Source organism: Lactuca sativa, chromosome 4 (genome assembly GCF_002870075.4).
Source record: "Lactuca sativa cultivar Salinas chromosome 4, Lsat_Salinas_v11, whole genome shotgun sequence".
NCBI lineage: Eukaryota > Viridiplantae > Streptophyta > Magnoliopsida > Asterales > Asteraceae > Lactuca > Lactuca sativa.
Window position 1 is genome coordinate 151,399,959 of NC_056626.2, and position 19,327 is coordinate 151,419,285.

Below are 19,327 nucleotides of genomic sequence, written 5' to 3' on the forward strand. Positions count from 1 at the left end.
TACATTATATTCACGGTGTGTTTGGTATCAACAACATATGTATCAACGGATGCTATAATAGAAACAAATGAAAGTAGGATGTTATAAAAGAAAATAAATCGATCCATTGTTTCAATCCAATAATAGCAATGGAATTATTATTATTTTTTTTTTTTACAATTTATAACGACATTCTTATCTTTTTATCAAATAATAAGAACATACTTCTTTTATTACACGGTTCACTATTTTTCCCAACATTGAACTTAAAAAGATTATTGGATCAGGTGGATTTGGATAGATTTGTCATATTATAATGAGTAAATTACATGAATGGTCCCTATGGTTTGGGGTAATTTACGCGCTTGGTCCCTAACTAATTTTTTTAACTCGAAAAGTCCCTACTGTTTGTTATTGTTACGCATTTGGTCCTTACTATTTGTTTTTGTTACGCGCTTGGTCCCTATCTTACCAAAAAAGACTATTATTTAAATAGGGAAAAATGGTGGGATAAGTAAGGTAAGGTGATGGGAATGGAGTTCGGGGTGTGTTTATTTAAATAAATCAAAAAAATCAATGCAAAAAAGTCTTTTTAGGTAAGACAGGGACTAAACGTGTAACAAAAACAAACTGTAGGGACCTTCCGAGTTAAAAAAATAAGTTAGGGACCAAACGTGCAAATTACCCTAAACCATAAGGACAATTCGTGTAATTTACTCTATTATAATGCATGGTAACAAATTACAAATTACACGATTCACTATTTTTCCCAGAAGGAAAAAGCTTCATACCTTTATCGACCTTTTGGCTAAGATCAAGTGTAGTATTAGTTCTTACCAATTTAATATATGATATGTGGGCCCTTGGCTTACTCGATATTAATCTTGTTTTTTATGTGGAAATATCTGTTGTAATAGCTTGCTATTGGGGTGTTTGAGTGTTGGCTTGGCGTTGCACTATTGCCTTGGCATGGCGCACCCCTCCGAATCTAAAGTTTAAACTTTGTTTTCCATTAAACTTATAAGCACTTGTAGGTAGGTACCATTGCACTTGTAAAAGGGATAGGGACAAAGGACAAGGATGTTTGGATCACAAAATCATCCTTGAGAGACAAACAAAATATTTGTGTTCTCTTTAACGAAAGCCAGGGAGGGCCTGTTTGCAAGTTCTTGCAACAACAAGGGATGTGAGTAGATCACCTTCAGTTCCAAATTATTCCATCAGCTTACCATTCGGTATTGATTACCCACCCTTCCTATCATCAAACCGCACAATCATTTCACCCATCAAATCCGTAATTCCTACCCCCAAATCATATTATTTAATTTCCATTCATGTTTTAGATTAATAATCAAAGATACCGTGGCTATTGAGTTCATGAAAATGTCCAAATAGCTCTAACCCGGGAGTTTAACTGTAAATTTGGTGGAACATATATATGTTAGACTAAGTAATGATCTTGGCTCTTCAAATCAAGAAAAGGTCTTAACACTCTCTTTTACTAGATTTTAAGGTGAGTACATAGTGTTTTATGAGCACACATCCTCTAAAAGTAAATCATTTGTAACAACGTAAATTTCAAACAATTTTTCATTTTTAAACCATACTTTTATTCATAAGATAATATCAAAACATAATGTATCCAATGTTATCATAACAAAAACATATCCCAAAATCTCAAAACATAAACTCTGTGAGTGTGTACGAATCATGCCGACGCCTTCCCGCGATCTTCGCTAGTACCTGAAACACATAACACAACAACTATAAGCATAAATGCTTAGTGAGATCCCCAAAATACCACATACAATACATACGCCTTTCCAGGCCATAACTCTGTGAGATATTCCGATCCAGGTATCTCAGGGGACTTCCGTCCCGAATCCTGGTAGACCTTCCGGTCCTACCCATATCGACCTTTCGGTCCATGTCATCTTGACCTTCCGGTCCTTATCATACATAACATACATAACACATACATATCACATAACAACATATATCACATACATCTCATAGCATACAAGACCTTCCTGTCACACATAGGTACCCTTCCAGGTACAATATAGTGAGAAGACTCACCTCGTATGAAGTCGGATAAACTCTTGTGCTCGACGTCCCGACCTAGCCTCCTACTATCATCTGAATAACATTCCTGATCAGTACCCTCTCATAGTCTCATCTCTAAAGATTGGGTAGAAGGCCATTCTACCCTTCTCTGAACTCTCTTGAACCAGTCTTGACCAAAACCCTAAAGTCAACTGAAGTCAACGGTCAAAATTTGACCCGACTCGGCGAGTCCATGCGTGTCCTCTGAATCCTCAAAAAGCCTGACTCGACTCGTTGAGTTAACCTTTCACTCGACGGGTTACCACTGGTCACGAATCGCGGGGCAACCTGACTCGACTCATTGAGTCCCTATATGGACTCGGCGAGTTCCCTCCATGGCAACACCCAAATGACCTTCTGAGGTCAGATCTATTTCTCTAACTTATAGATCTGACCTTCTTACACCCAATAATCACGTAAAGGTTCAATCTTTAAGCTCATGCAACACTCTTTATGCCCTTATATGAAGAAATAGCTCCTAAAATGGCAACCTAGATCCATAACCCCAAAGGGACTACATAAAGCTGGAAGATTGGGACTCTCTGGACCTCTTAAGGTCCAGATCTAAAGCTTATTCCACCTTGGGACCTCATATACTTCATATTCCTTAAAAGAAAGGGGGGTCAAGAAACCCTAGATTCATACAATCAACACCATACAGGAGGAAAGGTTCGATTTATTACCTCAAAGTGAAGCTCCTTGCTTCAAAGTCTCAGAATGTCAACCTCCTCTAGTCCCTCATGCTAGAACCCCCTTTCTCCCTTGCAATGTCACACCAAAAAGGCTCAAAATGGCTCTTCTCCACTCTCTAAGCTCTTTGGTTCGAAAGGAGCCTCTCAAGGGTGTAGGTGGCCGCCACTATAGGCCATAAGGACCTTTAAATAGGTCCCAACCCGGACAATTAGGGTTTTCCTTAACAGCACTGACTCGGCGAGTCAGATACCCGACTCGTCGAGTCCCTTAATTAAACTGGTCACCGAGTCACGATTCTACTCGACGAGTTGAGGCGTTAACTCGTCGAGTCACTCCTCATAACTCAAGAAGAAATACTCGAATTGCCATGCCTGGAAATCCGGATGTTACATCATTTTTACCAAATATTGTAATGTGCTATGTTATTTACTATATGTACTACTTGCCACATGGTGGTCTGATCTATTATAGTTATACGATGTTCGTTTTATCCGGTTGACATACCATGTTGTATGGGTGTGTTAGCTTATAGTTCATGATATGTTGTGTTTCCATGCCAAGTGCCAGATTGATTATTTATGCATACATGTCATTGTGGGAATATGTCGACATGTTCGAGAGTTGAGATTAGCATGACCTATGTTGTGATGCATTTGTAGTGCTATGCATAACCACAGTTGGAGAGAGGTGAAAACCATTGGCCCTTCTAAACAGGTCGTTAGACATGGACGAGCTAGCTATTCACAAATTTATGTGTCCATTACGTGTGGAGTATTTCGTATGCTTTCTAGTTGTAAGTACTCATTCTCCTATAGTGATGTATCGTGTGTTGAAGTCCCCCTGATTTTTTAGTCATCCAAGAGTATGAGATAGCAGCATGTGACGTTACCTTTGTAGTAGGCGGTGTTGCGGTTATTTGCATTGTTGTACGGTTTATTATGTGCTGATATATCATTTTTTTTATTTGTTGCTGATTATTGTATAGGATAATTGTTTATTTAAATTAATCATCATTTCATAAATACACTTTTATTTCATTTCTTTATGTATGATTATTATGGAACCAAAAACCGTGTATGTCTCTCTAGGATCCCACGCAACACCCCTTGTAGGGCCACTTTCTAAATAGTATTTTCAAGCTTTCAAAATAACTAAAAATATGTTTAAGTACCAAAAAAATAACAAATATCCGCAATATATTAAACTAAAAAAAAGTTTCAAAAAAATACAACAAATATTCAACCTTCATTAGACACTAAAGACTATACTGTAAATAAAGTCCAACCGTCATTATAGAAAGCAAATGAATAATTTTAGCCAAAAGTGAATTGTTACCACTTACCGTCAAAATATTAGGCATATAAAATTTAGAGTAAACTACAAATAAGTCTATTTCAAACTAATTATTTATGCTTTATTTCAAAATGGAATTGTTAGGAATCTTTCTTCTAGTTTTGATATTATATAATGATTTACTCTATATATCGTGAAATATAACTACTTTGTTTTCTAATCTTTTTAAAATATTATTTTCGCCTTTTGACTGAATTTTAGAAAGATTGTATATTATATTGACCTTAATTGTAATTATCTCTTATCATTATATTATTTCTTAGCTTATAAATTATTTTATTTTTAAAATGCATGCATGTAAATAACTTTTATAATTATTTCATATTAAAATAACAATTTTGTCTATGTTATTTCATACTAAAGTAACAATTTTGACCTTAATCGTAATTATCTCTTATTACATATGGATTTGATCCTTCCATAAAAGTGCATCAAGTGCATTCATCTTTGCTCATGGTGTGTAAAAGATGCATGAACCTGAATTCTGAAAGAATACGAAATAAAACATATTTATACTACCTAAATGTCAAATTCAAAACGAACTATATTAGTGGACCAATTTGATCCTTTCATAAAAGTGCATCAAGTGCATTCATCTTTGCTCATGGTATGTAAAAGATGCATGAACAGAAGAATATGAAAGAAAACATATTTTTACTATCTAAATGTCAAATTCAAAATGTACTATATTAATGGATCGATATGTTTAATAACTCGTTAAGGTTTCCAACAAGGGTAAAAGTAGGCTAACAAGGGCAAAGGGAGGCTCAGTAAATTGGAAGGATATTGGAAGGATCAAGGATGTGGCCTTCAACATTCAATAATTAATATAAAAATAAAATCATTATAAAATATAAACTATAGTATTATATAAGGGTGAGACAATTATTTTATAAAGTGGCCAGAAACGCAACAAAGTTCAATTATTAAGGACTGAATCATGAAAAAATAAAAAAGGTCAGACGCACGCTTTAATCACGCACACATGAGCGAATATACAGGATAAGGCATAAGCCCTCTGTTCTCTATCAATCGCGAAACTTCATTTCATAAACCCTACTCACTCAGTCAGTAACTTCGAATACGACGATGGCAGCCATGGCGTCGACATCGATGAACTTGACGACCACCTTTATTGGACTTGCCAAGCTTCAGAAAACTTCAATTGCCGGAAATCATGTCCCTCGAATGTGGAGAACTATCACTTTCCGCCATCGAGGTTTTGCGACAACCTCACGCTCTATCCATCCACCATTCGCCGCCGTTAGTTTATCCAGAGCAAAGAGATTGTCACGCAACTTATCTGTTGCTGCAACAGCGGCGCCGACGCAACAGGATGAGGATTATGAGGATTCTGATGTCTTCACCAAGATTCCTCCCGACAACCGAATTCCAGCAACGATCATCACCGGTTTCTTAGGCTCAGGAAAGGTAATCATTTCTTCGTGTATCTGAATCAGTTTCTATGACGTTGATGCCATCATAGTGTATGAATTTGTAGCACAAGTTCACATTATCTTCATTTTTCTTGTTTTCGCGTGAAGTTAGGTCAATAAGCAGTTTAAGAAAAATTAAAAATTTTAGCTAATGATTATTTCTGATTTTCTTGAATGTTCACAGACAACATTATTGAACCATATACTTACAGCTGATCATGGTAAACGGATTGCTGTTATCGAGAACGAGGTACTATCCAATTCCTCTATGACTTCATACAATAAAGTCGAATAACAATTAGTTCTGCATATTTTGGTTTTAATATCTAGTTTTTCTTGGAAAACTGTTTATAACATCACAGTTCATGTAGCCATGTGTATATTTTCACCCTTTTGTGTTAGGATTTGACTTCTTCTTTCCATTACATTTGCAGTATGGGGAGGTGGACATTGATGGGTCTTTAGTTGCTGCAAAATCTGTTGGTGTGGAAGACATTGTCATGCTTAATAATGGGTGTCTATGCTGCACAGTCAGGGGTGATCTTGTTAGAATGATAGGAGAGTTGGTGAGTAAAAAGAAAGGGAAATTCGACCATATTGTCATAGAAACTACAGGTATGTAGCAGTGATTTGAACTTCATCTAATTGTGGGCATTCTTTCTGGCATAATACTCAATAGATTTGAGTAATTTTATTTATCTTTTTGCAGGATTGGCAAATCCAGCACCAATTATACAAACATTCTATGCTGAGGATCAGATTTTCAATGATGTTAAGCTTGATGGTGTTGTTACTTTAGTAGATGCCAAACATGCTAATATTCATCTTGATGATGTTAAGCCAAAAGGAGTTGTCAATGAGGCTGTAGAGCAAATTGCTTATGCAGATCGTATAATAGTCAATAAGGTGTCTATTACTTTCTCTTTATCTTTCCATCATTGTGAAGTTAATCTCCTATTTAATAGTAGAATTGAAGTCTTTGAATGTTGCTTCTAGACTGATCTTGTTGGAAGTGCTGAAGTTTCTGCTTTGATTCAGAGAATAAAGGTACAAAACTGCTTATTTAGTTAGTTAAATCTGTCTTTTTGTATTGATCTTTTCTACTTTAATGTCTCTTAAATGCAGGGCATAAACAGTATGGCAGAATTAAAACGTACCGAGTTTGGAAAAGTGGATTTGGATTATGTTCTTGGGATAGGTGGTTTTGATCTAGAAAGGTTATTTCTCTCTCTTCATAAGTGATTATGTTCTCTTTTTTTCCCCATTAAGTCCTCCTGTATACATAAAGTCAGTTTCTTTTCTACACCGAATAAACCGTGTGAATGAAGACTAAATGATTTACCCTTACATCCCGAAAACCAAATATTCTAATATGCATCAATATTAATGTGAGGAGTTGGGTGGAAAAAAGAATGGGTTCATGGGCTTAATAGTTAAAGACTTTATATTTTTGCTAGAATTGATGATGCTATTGAAGATGAAGCTTCAAAGGAAGATGAGCACGAACATGATCATGACCATGAAAATTGTCATAATCCTGATCATGATCACCACCATCATAACCATGACCATGACCACAAACATGGTAACTTGACTTAATCTTAATTTTAATTTATCTATGCTTTTATAAACACACACACACACACACTCATAATTATATTATATAATGATATAATGATATGATGCTTTTTTTTGGTTTTTTCCAGAACATCATGATCACACTCATGATCCTGGTGTCTCATCTGTCAGCATAGTTTGTGAAGGGAGCTTGGATCTTGAAAAGGTGTGGTTCTTTCATATAGTTATAAATTACTTTTATTTATATAGTCTTTCAATAGTAATAATGTTTCTAAAACTCTATAACTTTAATTAAATTAGCGATATATCTCTTTATGTGTAAAGTTCCATTTTTTTAGAACATTATAATATGGTTTTCTATTTGTAACTTTATAAGTAAGAAACAAAGTGCGTGAACGATTGATTCCATTCCATTCCATTCTTTGAAGCCAACCAAACATGATAATGGAATGTAATGACACGTTCCATTCCTTTATTGATTCCATTCCATCATACCAAGAGCCTGACAAATGTGATGTGTTATGCAGGCTAACATGTGGCTTGGGACATTGTTAATGGACAGAAGTGAGGATATATACCGAATGAAGGGGCTTATGTCAATTGATGGGATGGATGAGAGATTTGTGTTCCAGGTGATTGATTATTATTATTATTTCCCATTAAAATTTATTGAAACATTTTCAGATAATTTGTATCATTAATAATAATAATATTTGAGTTTTGAAACAGGGTGTACATGACATATTTCAAGGGTCACCAGATAGGCCATGGAACCCTGAGGAATCAAGGGTAAACAAGATTGTGTTTATAGGGAAAAATTTAGATGCTCAAGAACTAGAGGAAGGTTTTAAATCATGTTTAATGTGAGAGCTCATAACTTACAGAATCAAACATCATATGATTTGAACTTGAACTTGATACGGATAATTGGATATGGTTATACTTTTTGTCGTGATTTTGTTGTATGATGAACTATATCGCTTCCCAACTAACTGTCTAACTAACTTTTTACCTCAAGCTCAAATGACTAATCTGTCCCTTCCTTTTTTAGTTACGTGCTCTACTCCAATTTCTTCTAGAATAGGTGTATTGTCACATTACCCCTGCTCCAATATAGGTGTGTGTGTGTTTGTGGGGGGTGGGGTGGGTGTTTGTGGGCGGGTGGGTGGGTTGGGGGGGGGGGGGGGGGGGAGTGGCTGGATGTGGGTAGGTAGGGGTGCGGTGGGTTGGGGGTGTTAAGGTGGGGCAAGGTAGAGGTGGGAGTGGGCGTGTGTTTATATTTTATAATTTTTTTGGAATTAGAAATATGTGGAAAACAATGATTATCGGTGTGCTTTTAGTTGTGGAAAAATGGGCCGTTTTTCGGAAAAATTTTTCAAGAAAAATGAGAATTTTGAAAACGCATTTAGTTCGTCTATTTTTCTAAAATTTTCACGGAAAATGAAAATTTTCCGTTTCCTAAAATTACAAAGAAAGTTGTAAATTTTTGGAAAACCGATAATCATTGTTTTCCACATTTTTTAAATCTAAAATTTTCCTAAAATATAAATATCCACTCCTATCTTATCCACCTCTCTATACCCTCACCTTAATACCTTCAACCCACCACACTCCTACCTACCTAACACTCACTCCCAAGCTCAACCTCACAAACACACACACACACACACATCCCCACAAACACACACACCCCATCCACCCCCACCCCCACCCCCATAAACACACACACAACCCCATAAATTTTTGGAAAACCGATAATCATCGTTCGGTTCGTCTAGGGGTGTTGTGGGTTGGAAGTGTTAAGACGAGGGTTGGTAGTAGGGCTGTAAACGAACACGAACGAGATTTGTTCATGTCCGTTCATTTAAGTTAGCCGAACAAATAAACGAACATGAATGAATAAACAAATGAGTTTTCTTGTTTATGTTCGTTCGTTTAACAAATTACATTGTTCATGTTTACTTGTTTATGTTCGTGAATATGCTAAGCGAACTTAAACAAACGAACATAAATGAACAAAGATAAAAAAACATAATTGAAGATATATTAACATAAATGAACATATAATACACTAATGTAAATCAAACACAATTAGGCATATGTGAACATAAAATGAATTTATATGAACGAATATAAACGAATGTAAATGAACAACATAAATAAATGTTTACGAACATAATTGAACGAACGTGACCATTGTTCATATTCGTTTGTTTAACTAAACAAATGATAATTTGTGTTTATGTTCGTTTATTAATTAAATAAACGAACATAAACGAACTTACCGTCGAACGGTTCATGAACAGTTCGCTGAACGTTCAGTTCGTTTACAACCTTAGTTGGTAGAGGTGGATGAGGTGAGAATGAGTGTGTTTATATTTTAAATTAATTTTGGAATTATAAAAAAGTGGAAAACAATGATTATCGGTAGGGATGAGCAAAAACCGAACCGAAAACCGAAAAACCAAAAAAATCGACATAACTGAAACCGAAAAGCCGAAACCAAAGCAATAGCCGACGGTTTAGGTTTGAACTTTACAAAAACCGAAAAATAACGGTTTGGTTCGGTTTTGATGTATAAAACCGCTCATGAAAACCAAACCGACCCACATATATATTATTTATTATATATACATACTAATTTAGAAGTACCAGATAAACAGTTCTTTGCTTCTACTGGCTGGATTTTTTTTTTAATTTTCTTTTTTGTCTATTGTGTCTTCTTCAATACAATGGTTTCCATGTGCTTTGATGGCCAATACATGTCTCTTCTTTCTTTCTTCTTTTATTATCGACTCTTCCCCACCGCGTCTAATCTCGATTTCCACAAATCTCCCACCGCCTGCCGCCTCAAATCTATCGCCTCGCATAATAAGAACATCAAGAACGTTTATCGGTTATCTTCATCAATACAGACCCTTCTTTTGGTACTAAAATAATCACTGTTTGAGTTGTGGATCCCATTCTACCAGGTTCTCCATTGTTACGTGTTTCCCATCGGCTTCTTCCAGAAAAGCACCACCGCCTACCATCTGGGTTTTACCCAATTTCAATCTCCTCTAGCCAGTCCATCGCTCTCTTCGCCACCATGACACTCAATCACATCCTCCGCCAACACCGGTAACTGTAAGTTCTCTTCTTTTACCATCTTCTTTTCTAAATCTACTCCACTTGGACCTCCCGTTATTCACTGCTCCCAGGTTCGATAATATGCGATGAAGATCAACAGAGGATAAGTAGTAGTTCTGGAAAAAAAGGAGGTAGCGAACGTATAACATCGAATAGCTTTCAAGAATTTCAAAGTAATTTCTTCGATTTCTTCCCTTTTTTGTTTCTTTTCATGTTCTTGCTATGTTTTCGGTCAAATAGTTTTGCTTCTAGCTACAGTATTGAAACCAATGGAAAGTGGATAAGTGAAATATGTGTAATATCGATTGCAAAAGAAGTCGATTTTTTCGTTGGCGAGTCCGCCTCCACTACAGCAGACGTCGACAACTCTGCCTCTCCCAAACTCAACTAAAACTTTAATGCGATGTTTATCGGCTCTTAAGCTTCCTACTTCCAGTTCGATCTGGACCAACACCCTTCAAATGATAGGTTATGCCTTTTCACTTTCTAGGTCCCATAAAATCACGTAATTAGCCTTTGTTGTGTGTTTTCAATAATCCCAATAATTCCCTTTTTTTATCTGTTCGCTCTGCACATTTTTCCGTATAGGTATGTGTACATAGATCATATGGGCAACGTTTGTTGTTGCTAGAACAATGCGAATCGAATACCCATTTCTTTTTGCCCTGGATTGTAATTTATCCTATCTATCTTCTTCTTGATCAGAAATGTGCGTCCTGAATTGTATACAATGTTGAAGTTTGGTCATCATATATCTTTGGATAATATTTCATTCTTAGTTTACTGAACGTGGATTTATAGTTTTTTTGTTGCAGTTTTCTTATATTTTTAACCTATAACTGAAGAATTTGATTTACCAATCATATTCTCAATGGACTCTATAAATCAAATTGTCAAATTTATCATTATAATGTTGTACATATACCTTTAATTTTGTCTTAGAATTTGTATATTAGATAAATGGGCGTGAAGCAAACGCATGGTTATATGTTCATTTTTTTGGGTATCATTTAGATTGCATATTATTTCATTTGTCTTTCCATATTCTCCCGCTCTAACTACAATAATATACTTATAGAGATGTATATATGGTTTGATTTCTTATCCATTTTAGCTTGATTTGGATGTCAATCTTCAACTCACTCATATGTTCGATTCTGAAACACAGAGGCAAAACATGAGGGTGTTCATTACCTCACCCCTAATACACACAAAATCAAGTATACATTTATAGGGGTAAATCTGTCCAAAATTTAGGTGACGCGTCCATTAGTTGTGTGATGCATCTTTAACTTGGGACAGTTAAATATGTTCACCATTGATGGTTTTATTTGATTACTTTATTTTATTTTTTTTTTCCATTCTTCACGGTACATTCTTTTAATTGCTTTGAGAATACATTTTTTTTCATCTATAGTAATGATTATGTGATGAATATCACAACTTTGTCATTCTGGTTAATCATATATATGCATGCACCTTTGTCATTCTGCTCTTCTTATAGGTCAATGTTTGACAAAGTGGATAGATTTCCCCTTGAACATTAAAAAGGTCAATAAATATCCCCACGAGCTTTAGGCTGATTGGCTCCCTTTTTAAGAAGAAAGAGTATTTTTTTTGGGTATTTGAGGCCTGAAAACTTTACTCACACATGCCTATCAGGCATGTTGGCACAATACAAATATACAATCAGGCTATTCATTATTTTGACATCAAATTTTAATAATAAATACATACATATGGTTTATTTTTTTAGTATTTGTTGTTTTTCATGTACACTTAAGATATTTTGTATTAGTATTGGATATAATGATCAGCAAGACTCTTAGGGTTCTATTTGTATTGAGAAATTGATGTTTCATGATCGCTTTGAAGATGCTTTACACTGATCAATAATCACAAAGTCGTTAAACGAAGCTTCTTAATTTTTCGTTTATATTTAACTCGATTGACCTCCAACCAAAACTGTTAAAGCAAAAAAATCTGGAAAATTTTTTACTTCATCGGGACTACACTCCTATAAACTATAATCAATCATCATCACATGGGTCCCTTTCATTCAATTTTCACAAACTTTACATCAAAATGTGCGTAATCTTAGTGGAAAGATAATTTCAGTTATGGATTGATGTATTAAATGTTAACTTTGCTATTTAACTTCTACAAAGGAAGTAGAGAAGATTACATCAAAGTTGGTGTTCCCCTATATGAAGCAGCCATTAAAGGCGATTGGAAAACTACTGAAGCGATTCTTGATAAAGATCTAAAACTGGTACGCTTTAGCATCACTGAAAATCATGAAACAGCCCTTCATGTTGCAGCATAAGCAAAATGAACAAAACAGTTACAAGAGTTTGTGGAAAATTTAGTGACTAAGATGGATGAAAAGGACTTAGAAATTCAAAAAAACAGTTCCAATACTGCCCTTTGTTTAACTGCTACAGTTGGAAATGTTGAAATGGTTAGGATTATGGTGAATAAGAACAAGAGGTTGCTTTCAATCCATAGTACTCAAGCAATGATGCCTCTTTATATGGCTGCTTTATTTGGTCAACATGACATGACGAAGTATCTCTATGATAATATTAAAAACTTGAGTGATGATGGTTGGACTCTTCAGAATCGTGCGGTTGGATGGAGAAAGAAAGACCAAAAAATGGCCGTAGCAGGAGATTAGGGTAATTTTTTGTTTTAAAAATTAGTTTTGTATTCATTATTTGAAATCATTTGTTAAATTTGATATCTAGAGACATTAATTAAAGATAAACGGGAGAGAATCTTTCAAAATGTAGCGAATGTTTGTAAAGTTTATGCTTAACATTCTTGGAGTAGTTATACAATTTGCAACCTTTGTAAACCATCTATTAGGAATTGTCACTATTTGGGTTCTGAATCTACTGATTTTATCCGTATGTTTCTCAGTGGTGTTTTTCGTAACCAATCCCGCAACGCGGGACTCTTCCCTAGTTATGTTTTAAACTTTTAATTTTAGACTTTAAACTTTATCTCTTTAATACTTTATGTTTATTTTCAACAAACTTTTAATTTTGTTAAAATTTGATCTTTTGAACACTTTTATGCTTTTAGAATACTAGAATTGTACTCTTTATTTTAGTATATTTGAAGTAGATACAATATTATTTATCGCAACGTACTTTCACCGGGTTTGAGCCAAAAAACTAGAAAAAAAATAGGAGCTCATAAACCCACGGTTTAAAACCAAAAACCCATAAGACCAACCCGGAAAACAAAAAAAACCGAACCATGCAAAAACCAAATCTATATGGATTTAAAAACCGAAAAACCGGCTTTCTATGGTTTGGTTTGGTTTTAGCCAAAAACCGATCCAAACTGACCCATGCTCATCCTTAATTATCGGTTTTCCAAAAACTTTCAACTTCTTTGTAATTTTAAAAAACGGAAAATTTTCATTTTCCGTGAAAAATTTAGAAAAATAGATGAACTAAATGCGTTTTCAAAATTCTCATTTTTTTTAGAAAAGTTTTTTGTTTTCCGATTCAAACTTCGGGACGATTTCATGGATTTGGATTGGGATTCAGGATAACTACATCCTGGACGGAGAACAGAAGAGCATCTGAGACGAATTCCAGTTTCAGGTCTTGGGGATGGGGATACCAAACCCCGGCTTATTAACATTCAATTTCTCACTCTACTACTATACACTTGTTAAAAAGAAGCGATGGGGTTCCCGTCTCTTTAATTTATGTCCATTGAATATGGGATGGTGACATGGGGTGTCACTTTAAAATTGTTGATTTTTTCGTTTATAAGGATGTAAGTTTCGTGTTGTTCTTTTTTTTATTATTTTTATTATTATTTTTTTTTTTGTGGTACGATACAAATTTCTAGATATAAAACAAATACCCGTAATAATTGTATTTGTTTGTTAAAAGCAAGTCATTCGTTTATTATTGTACAAATTGTTTATACTAAAACCGATCTTTACTTGCTTTTCTAACACAATGATTGTAAAGTTTATCATAAATTTAAGTTTTTTTAAACAACCCATCTTTACTGATAACCTTTTGCAATTATGTCATATGCTGCAAATATAAAAGTGGATCGAATAGTCTCTTTCAAAAAAAAAGTGGATAGAATAGGCACATGCAAGGTAGTAGCTCAAAATGTTTTAAAATCAATTTTACCAATTCACTAAAGTTTATGACATATGCAGGTAAAATAAAAAATACCATTGTTTTGTTTCTCAACTAACATAACATCGTAGTTAAAAATATAGATATACGGATATGTGACCCCTAAAATAAACCAGAATTCTCACTTGCTTGGGTTAGCAGGTACTTTACATACTGCTGTTATAAATTAATTTACTTTTCTCGGCCTTAAATCTTTTTTAAAGTTGTTAACGTTTTTTTAATTAAATATAATCCTATTGTATATTATTTAATGCCTACCATGCAAAGGTTCACACCTAGTTCATAACAAATGGTATTCCTCATAGACCAGATTTTTACTTTACTCAAAAAGTTTGTATATGTTGGCCTAAAGATGTAAAGCAGCCATGCATGATGGAAATAAAGATGAATACGATCGAGAGGATTTTTGTCATTACTTGAGAAGGAAACTTGGCTTAAAATGAGTCAACTACTATAGCATGGACCCGAGTTCTTGGAACCTACTCAATTTTTAGGATCTGTGTCAATTTAATTTTCAAAGGCTAGCTCTTGTGTGTTCATTAGTAGTGATGAGGGCACCATGGATGTGTAGCTTTTTCTTCGGCTTCTTTCTCATCTTCTCATCCATCTCTGCTGAATCTAATTACTTTTCCCCAGCAAAACTTTCATCCACATGGACCAACAATGAATCTTTTATCCGTTCCATCAATTTCAGAGATGGCTCAAGAATCAGAGTCATTCTCAATAATGAAAAGAAATTCCGTTGTGGCTTCTTCTGTAATGGAACCTGCACATCTTACCTCTTTGCGATTGTGGTTATCAATATGACAACCACCCGAGACAGTCTGGCGGTGATTTGGTCAGCAAACCGAGACAATCTGGTCAGGGAAGGCGCAATTCTGAATTTCACTGCAACTGGAGAATTGATGTTACAGGATGTGGATGGAAACATAGTTTGGACTACAAACACTACCGGGAAATCTGTTGCTTCCATGAACCTAACTGAAGATGGGAATCTGGGGTTGTTGAATGTCCATAACTTGACAGTTTGGCAATCTTTTGATCACCCAACAGACTGTTTGTTACCTGGGCAAAAACTATTTCAAGGACAGAAGCTCATACCTAGTGTTTCCTCAACCAACTGGACGCCTCAAGTAGACTTATACTCTCTGCAATTCAACGAAAAAGGTTTGTTTTTTTATGTTGGATCGAACCCGCCTCAAGTCTATTATGGTCACACGGTTAATGGCCTAGATGAAGGTTATCTTGAGCTCAGAGGTAGGAGTTTGTGTTTGGTAATTTCTTCTTCTAGGCCAAATTATTGTCCTAGTGTGATTGATATACCTCCAGCATTCCCATTTGAGTATATAAAACTATTGCCAGATGGGCATTTGAAAGCGTTTGGATGGGAGACAGACAACGATCTACTATTGGGTCATCTTGGAGGTTGTTCTTATCCTTTGGCTTGTGGGAGAAATGCCATTTGCTCGGCTGATCAACAATGTAGTTGTCCAATATCAAGCACCTCTCCTGCGACGGACTATTTTAGAGCAGTGAATGATCGCCAACCCAACAAGGGTTGCTCTCAAGTTACTCCTCTCACATGCAATGCTACACAAAATCATACTTTCATTGAACTCAATAACGTCACGTACTTCACATTTACCTCGGACATGGAAGATGTGGATATTGAGACTTGCAAACAAGCGTGTCTGAATAACTGCTCATGCAAAGCAGCACTAATCAAGTATGGTTCGAATTCAAGTGGGGATTGCTATTTACCTTCTGAGCTTTTTACAATAACGAGTCTTGATGCAGGGGTACTTCCACAAAATGTTTTGTTTTTTATAAAAGTCCTGAATTCGTCTATACCCCAATCACATGGTCGATCGTCAAACAGAAAAATTCTAGTTGCAACAATTCTCGGTTCCACAATTGGAAGTCTTATGCTTCTTATTATGGTCGTAGGTTTTACTAGATTCATACTTCAAAAGAAAAATATGAACAGTGAAAGTGAAGAAGAGTATCTAGATCAAGTTTCAGGAATGCCCACTCGGTTTTCCTATGATGAACTGAAAACAGCCACGGAGAATTTCAGTAAAAAGCTTGGGGAAGGGGGATTTGGATCAGTTTTCGAAGGAACTCTCAAAGATGGGTCAAAGATTGCAGTAAAATGTCTTCAAGGTCTGGTGCATGTTAAGAAATCATTCTTGGCCGAGGTTGAGTCCATTGGCAGCATTCACCACGTGAATCTAGTTCGACTTAGAGGGTTTTGTGCTCGGAAATCACAACAGCTTCTCGTGTATGAATTCATGAGTAACGGATCATTAGACCAGTGGATCTACTATGGAGACAGGAAGCAGGTACTCCCATGGATAAGTAGAAAGAAAATTATTCTTGATATAGCTAAAGGTTTAACATATCTTCATGAAGATTGTAGACAAAAAATCATCCACCTCGATATTAAACCTCAAAACATACTCCTAGATGCAGACTTCAATGCCAAAGTATCGGATTTTGGGTTGTCTAAGCTCATCGACAGAGATCAAAGCCAAGTGATGACTACAATGAGAGGAACCCCTGGCTATCTAGCTCCAGAATGGTTGAGCTCAATTATAACCGAAAAAGTGGATGTATATAGCTTTGGGATCCTTCTTTTGGAGATCTTATGTGGAAGGAAGATAGTTGATAGATCTCAGCCAGAAGAAAGTTGGCACCTACTTCGTGTCTTTCAGAGATGTTGGGAACAAGAGACGTTGTTAAACATAGTTGACAGGTATAGTGAAGATATGCAGGAACATGGTACAGAAGTCATGGAGATGATGAAACTGGCTTCATGGTGTCTACAGACAGATTTTACTAAGAGGCCTTCAATGTCAACTGTGATTAAGGTGTTAGAGGGAGTAATAAGTGTTGAACTGGACTTGGATTACAACTTCTCGTATCAAAGAATGCAGGAAACAACATATGGACATGAGAAAAGCTCACAACCAGTGTTGCCACCTAGCCTGTCAGCTCCAAGGTGAGTTAGATATAGGTTCTTGTGGATCGTTTGTATGGATCGATCCTTTTAATGCTTGTCTTTTTCTTTCTTAAAGAACGTTTATAATGGAGTTCATCTCTTTATGTTTTGTTTAGGATAATTTTATTAGTGTATATATTGTATATCTTTGTTATCTCATTTGTATAGCCCAACATAGCCCTTTTTGTATCTTGTATATATTTACGTTTAATGAAAGATATTGATTCATGGGAAAATAATATCAAACATGGTATCAGCGCTGTGATAGCCTACTTTCCTTCTCTCCTTAGTTGTATCCTTCTTCCTCCCTCTAAGCGGCGGCTAACCCTAACACCACCGGCCACCATTTTTTCTCCATCACTTTTCTGCACCATTGTTCCTTTTCTATTCTTACCCTGATCATCGTGAGTAATCAAAAACCATACAACATTACTAGCATCAAGGATTACTTTCCATTAATCCCCGATCTCAACGAACTTAATTACGACTCTTGGTGTGAGTTGTTCCAAACTCACTGTCGCGGATTTGGAGTCCTCAAGCATCTCACCGGAGAATCCAAATCCAAGGATAATGATGATGAATGGTACAATCTTGATGCCTTAGTCAAGATGTGGATGTATGGCATTATGTCCCAACCTCTCATGAACGAGCAACTTGTAACATCCACACACAAAATTCGAGCCAATTTAAAACTTTTTAAATCATTTAAAACCATTCAATCATTACAATTTGTTTTCAAAATAGTTTAAACATCAGAGTTTCCAGAAATCATAATCATTAATCGAGGAAGTGTACGGTCACGCCTTCGCCTTCCCGCGGCCATCCGCTGAACCTGAAACAATAAACTGAAACTGTAAGTCCGAAAGCTTAGTGAGTTACCCCAAAATACCCATACCCACAACAATATACATATAATCATAAACAACATACTATGAGTCCAGTCAACCATCGGGTTGGAATACCCTAGGCCCTCAACCAACCGGTTGGAATGCCAACATACTATGGATCCAACCGTCCTCGGGATGGAATACCCCAGACCCACAACCAACATGTTGGAATGCCCACATACTATGAGTCCAATCATCCTCGGGATGGAATACTCACGGCCCACAACCAACAGGTTGGAATGCCCAGGTCTATTGGATTTCGCACAAAGTAGATAAGCCTCAACCGCCAAACAAACATGTGCACATATAACAATCTATAGACAGACAAACCGATCTAACAGATCATAACAACATAACAACATCCTATCTACCAGGATATTGATCTAATGGATCATAGCAACATATAACATCCTGTCTACCAGGATACTAATCTAACGGATCATAACAATATATATATCATCCTATCTACCAGGATACCGATCTAACAGATCATAACAACATATAACATCCTATCTATCAGGATCCCGATCTAACAGATCATAACAACATACAACACCCTATCTACCCGGATACCGATCTAACAGATCATAAGAGCATATAACATCCTATCTACCAGGATACCAATCTAACAAATCATAACATCTTAACAACATCCTATCTACTAGAATACTGATCTAACATACAAACACTTTACGCCTAATCATTCCGGATAACGCTTGCATCCTCTGTATTACCGTGGCTTCTGGCACAGAGTTAGCCGATGCTTATTCCCGATTCTCAAACCCGATGCCACTTGGATCAGTCTTGAAGGTCTTTTCCGAGATAATAAAGATGACCGCACCATTGAGCTTGGCAATGAACTCCGCAACATGTTCGTTGGTGATCTCACCATCTCATAATATTGTCAATGAATGAAGAGCATCTTCGATTTACTTGCAAATCTAGACTCTCCTGTTCCAGAGAAAACTCTTATCACATATCTCAATGGAC

The 19,327-nt window shown here is 35.9% G+C and overlaps 2 protein-coding genes and 1 non-coding gene across 3 annotated transcripts; all 3 read left to right on the forward strand.

The window, feature by feature from the left end:
• Nucleotides 1-766: 766 nt before the first annotated feature.
• On the forward strand, nt 767-962 carry LOC111892338 (U2 spliceosomal RNA). The gene has a single exon (XR_002850510.1). It is a non-coding gene; the product is annotated as a U2 spliceosomal RNA (small nuclear RNA).
• Nucleotides 963-5,130: 4,168 nt separating this feature from the next.
• On the forward strand, nt 5,131-8,100 carry LOC111892236 (uncharacterized). Its single transcript, XM_023888308.3, has 10 exons — nt 5,131-5,562; nt 5,752-5,817; nt 6,002-6,182; nt 6,277-6,473; nt 6,564-6,614; nt 6,693-6,784; nt 7,025-7,152; nt 7,274-7,350; nt 7,673-7,777; nt 7,875-8,100. The coding sequence occupies exons 1-10, from the start codon at nt 5,221-5,223 to the stop codon at nt 8,010-8,012; spliced, it is 1,377 nt and encodes a 458-aa protein (XP_023744076.1). The 5' UTR covers nt 5,131-5,220; the 3' UTR covers nt 8,013-8,100.
• A 6,799-nt stretch (nt 8,101-14,899) lies between these two features.
• On the forward strand, nt 14,900-17,639 carry LOC111892258 (G-type lectin S-receptor-like serine/threonine-protein kinase SD2-5). The gene has a single exon (XM_023888328.3). The coding sequence runs from the start codon at nt 14,998-15,000 to the stop codon at nt 17,452-17,454; it is 2,457 nt and encodes an 818-aa protein (XP_023744096.1). The 5' UTR covers nt 14,900-14,997; the 3' UTR covers nt 17,455-17,639.
• Nucleotides 17,640-19,327: the final 1,688 nt, after the last annotated feature.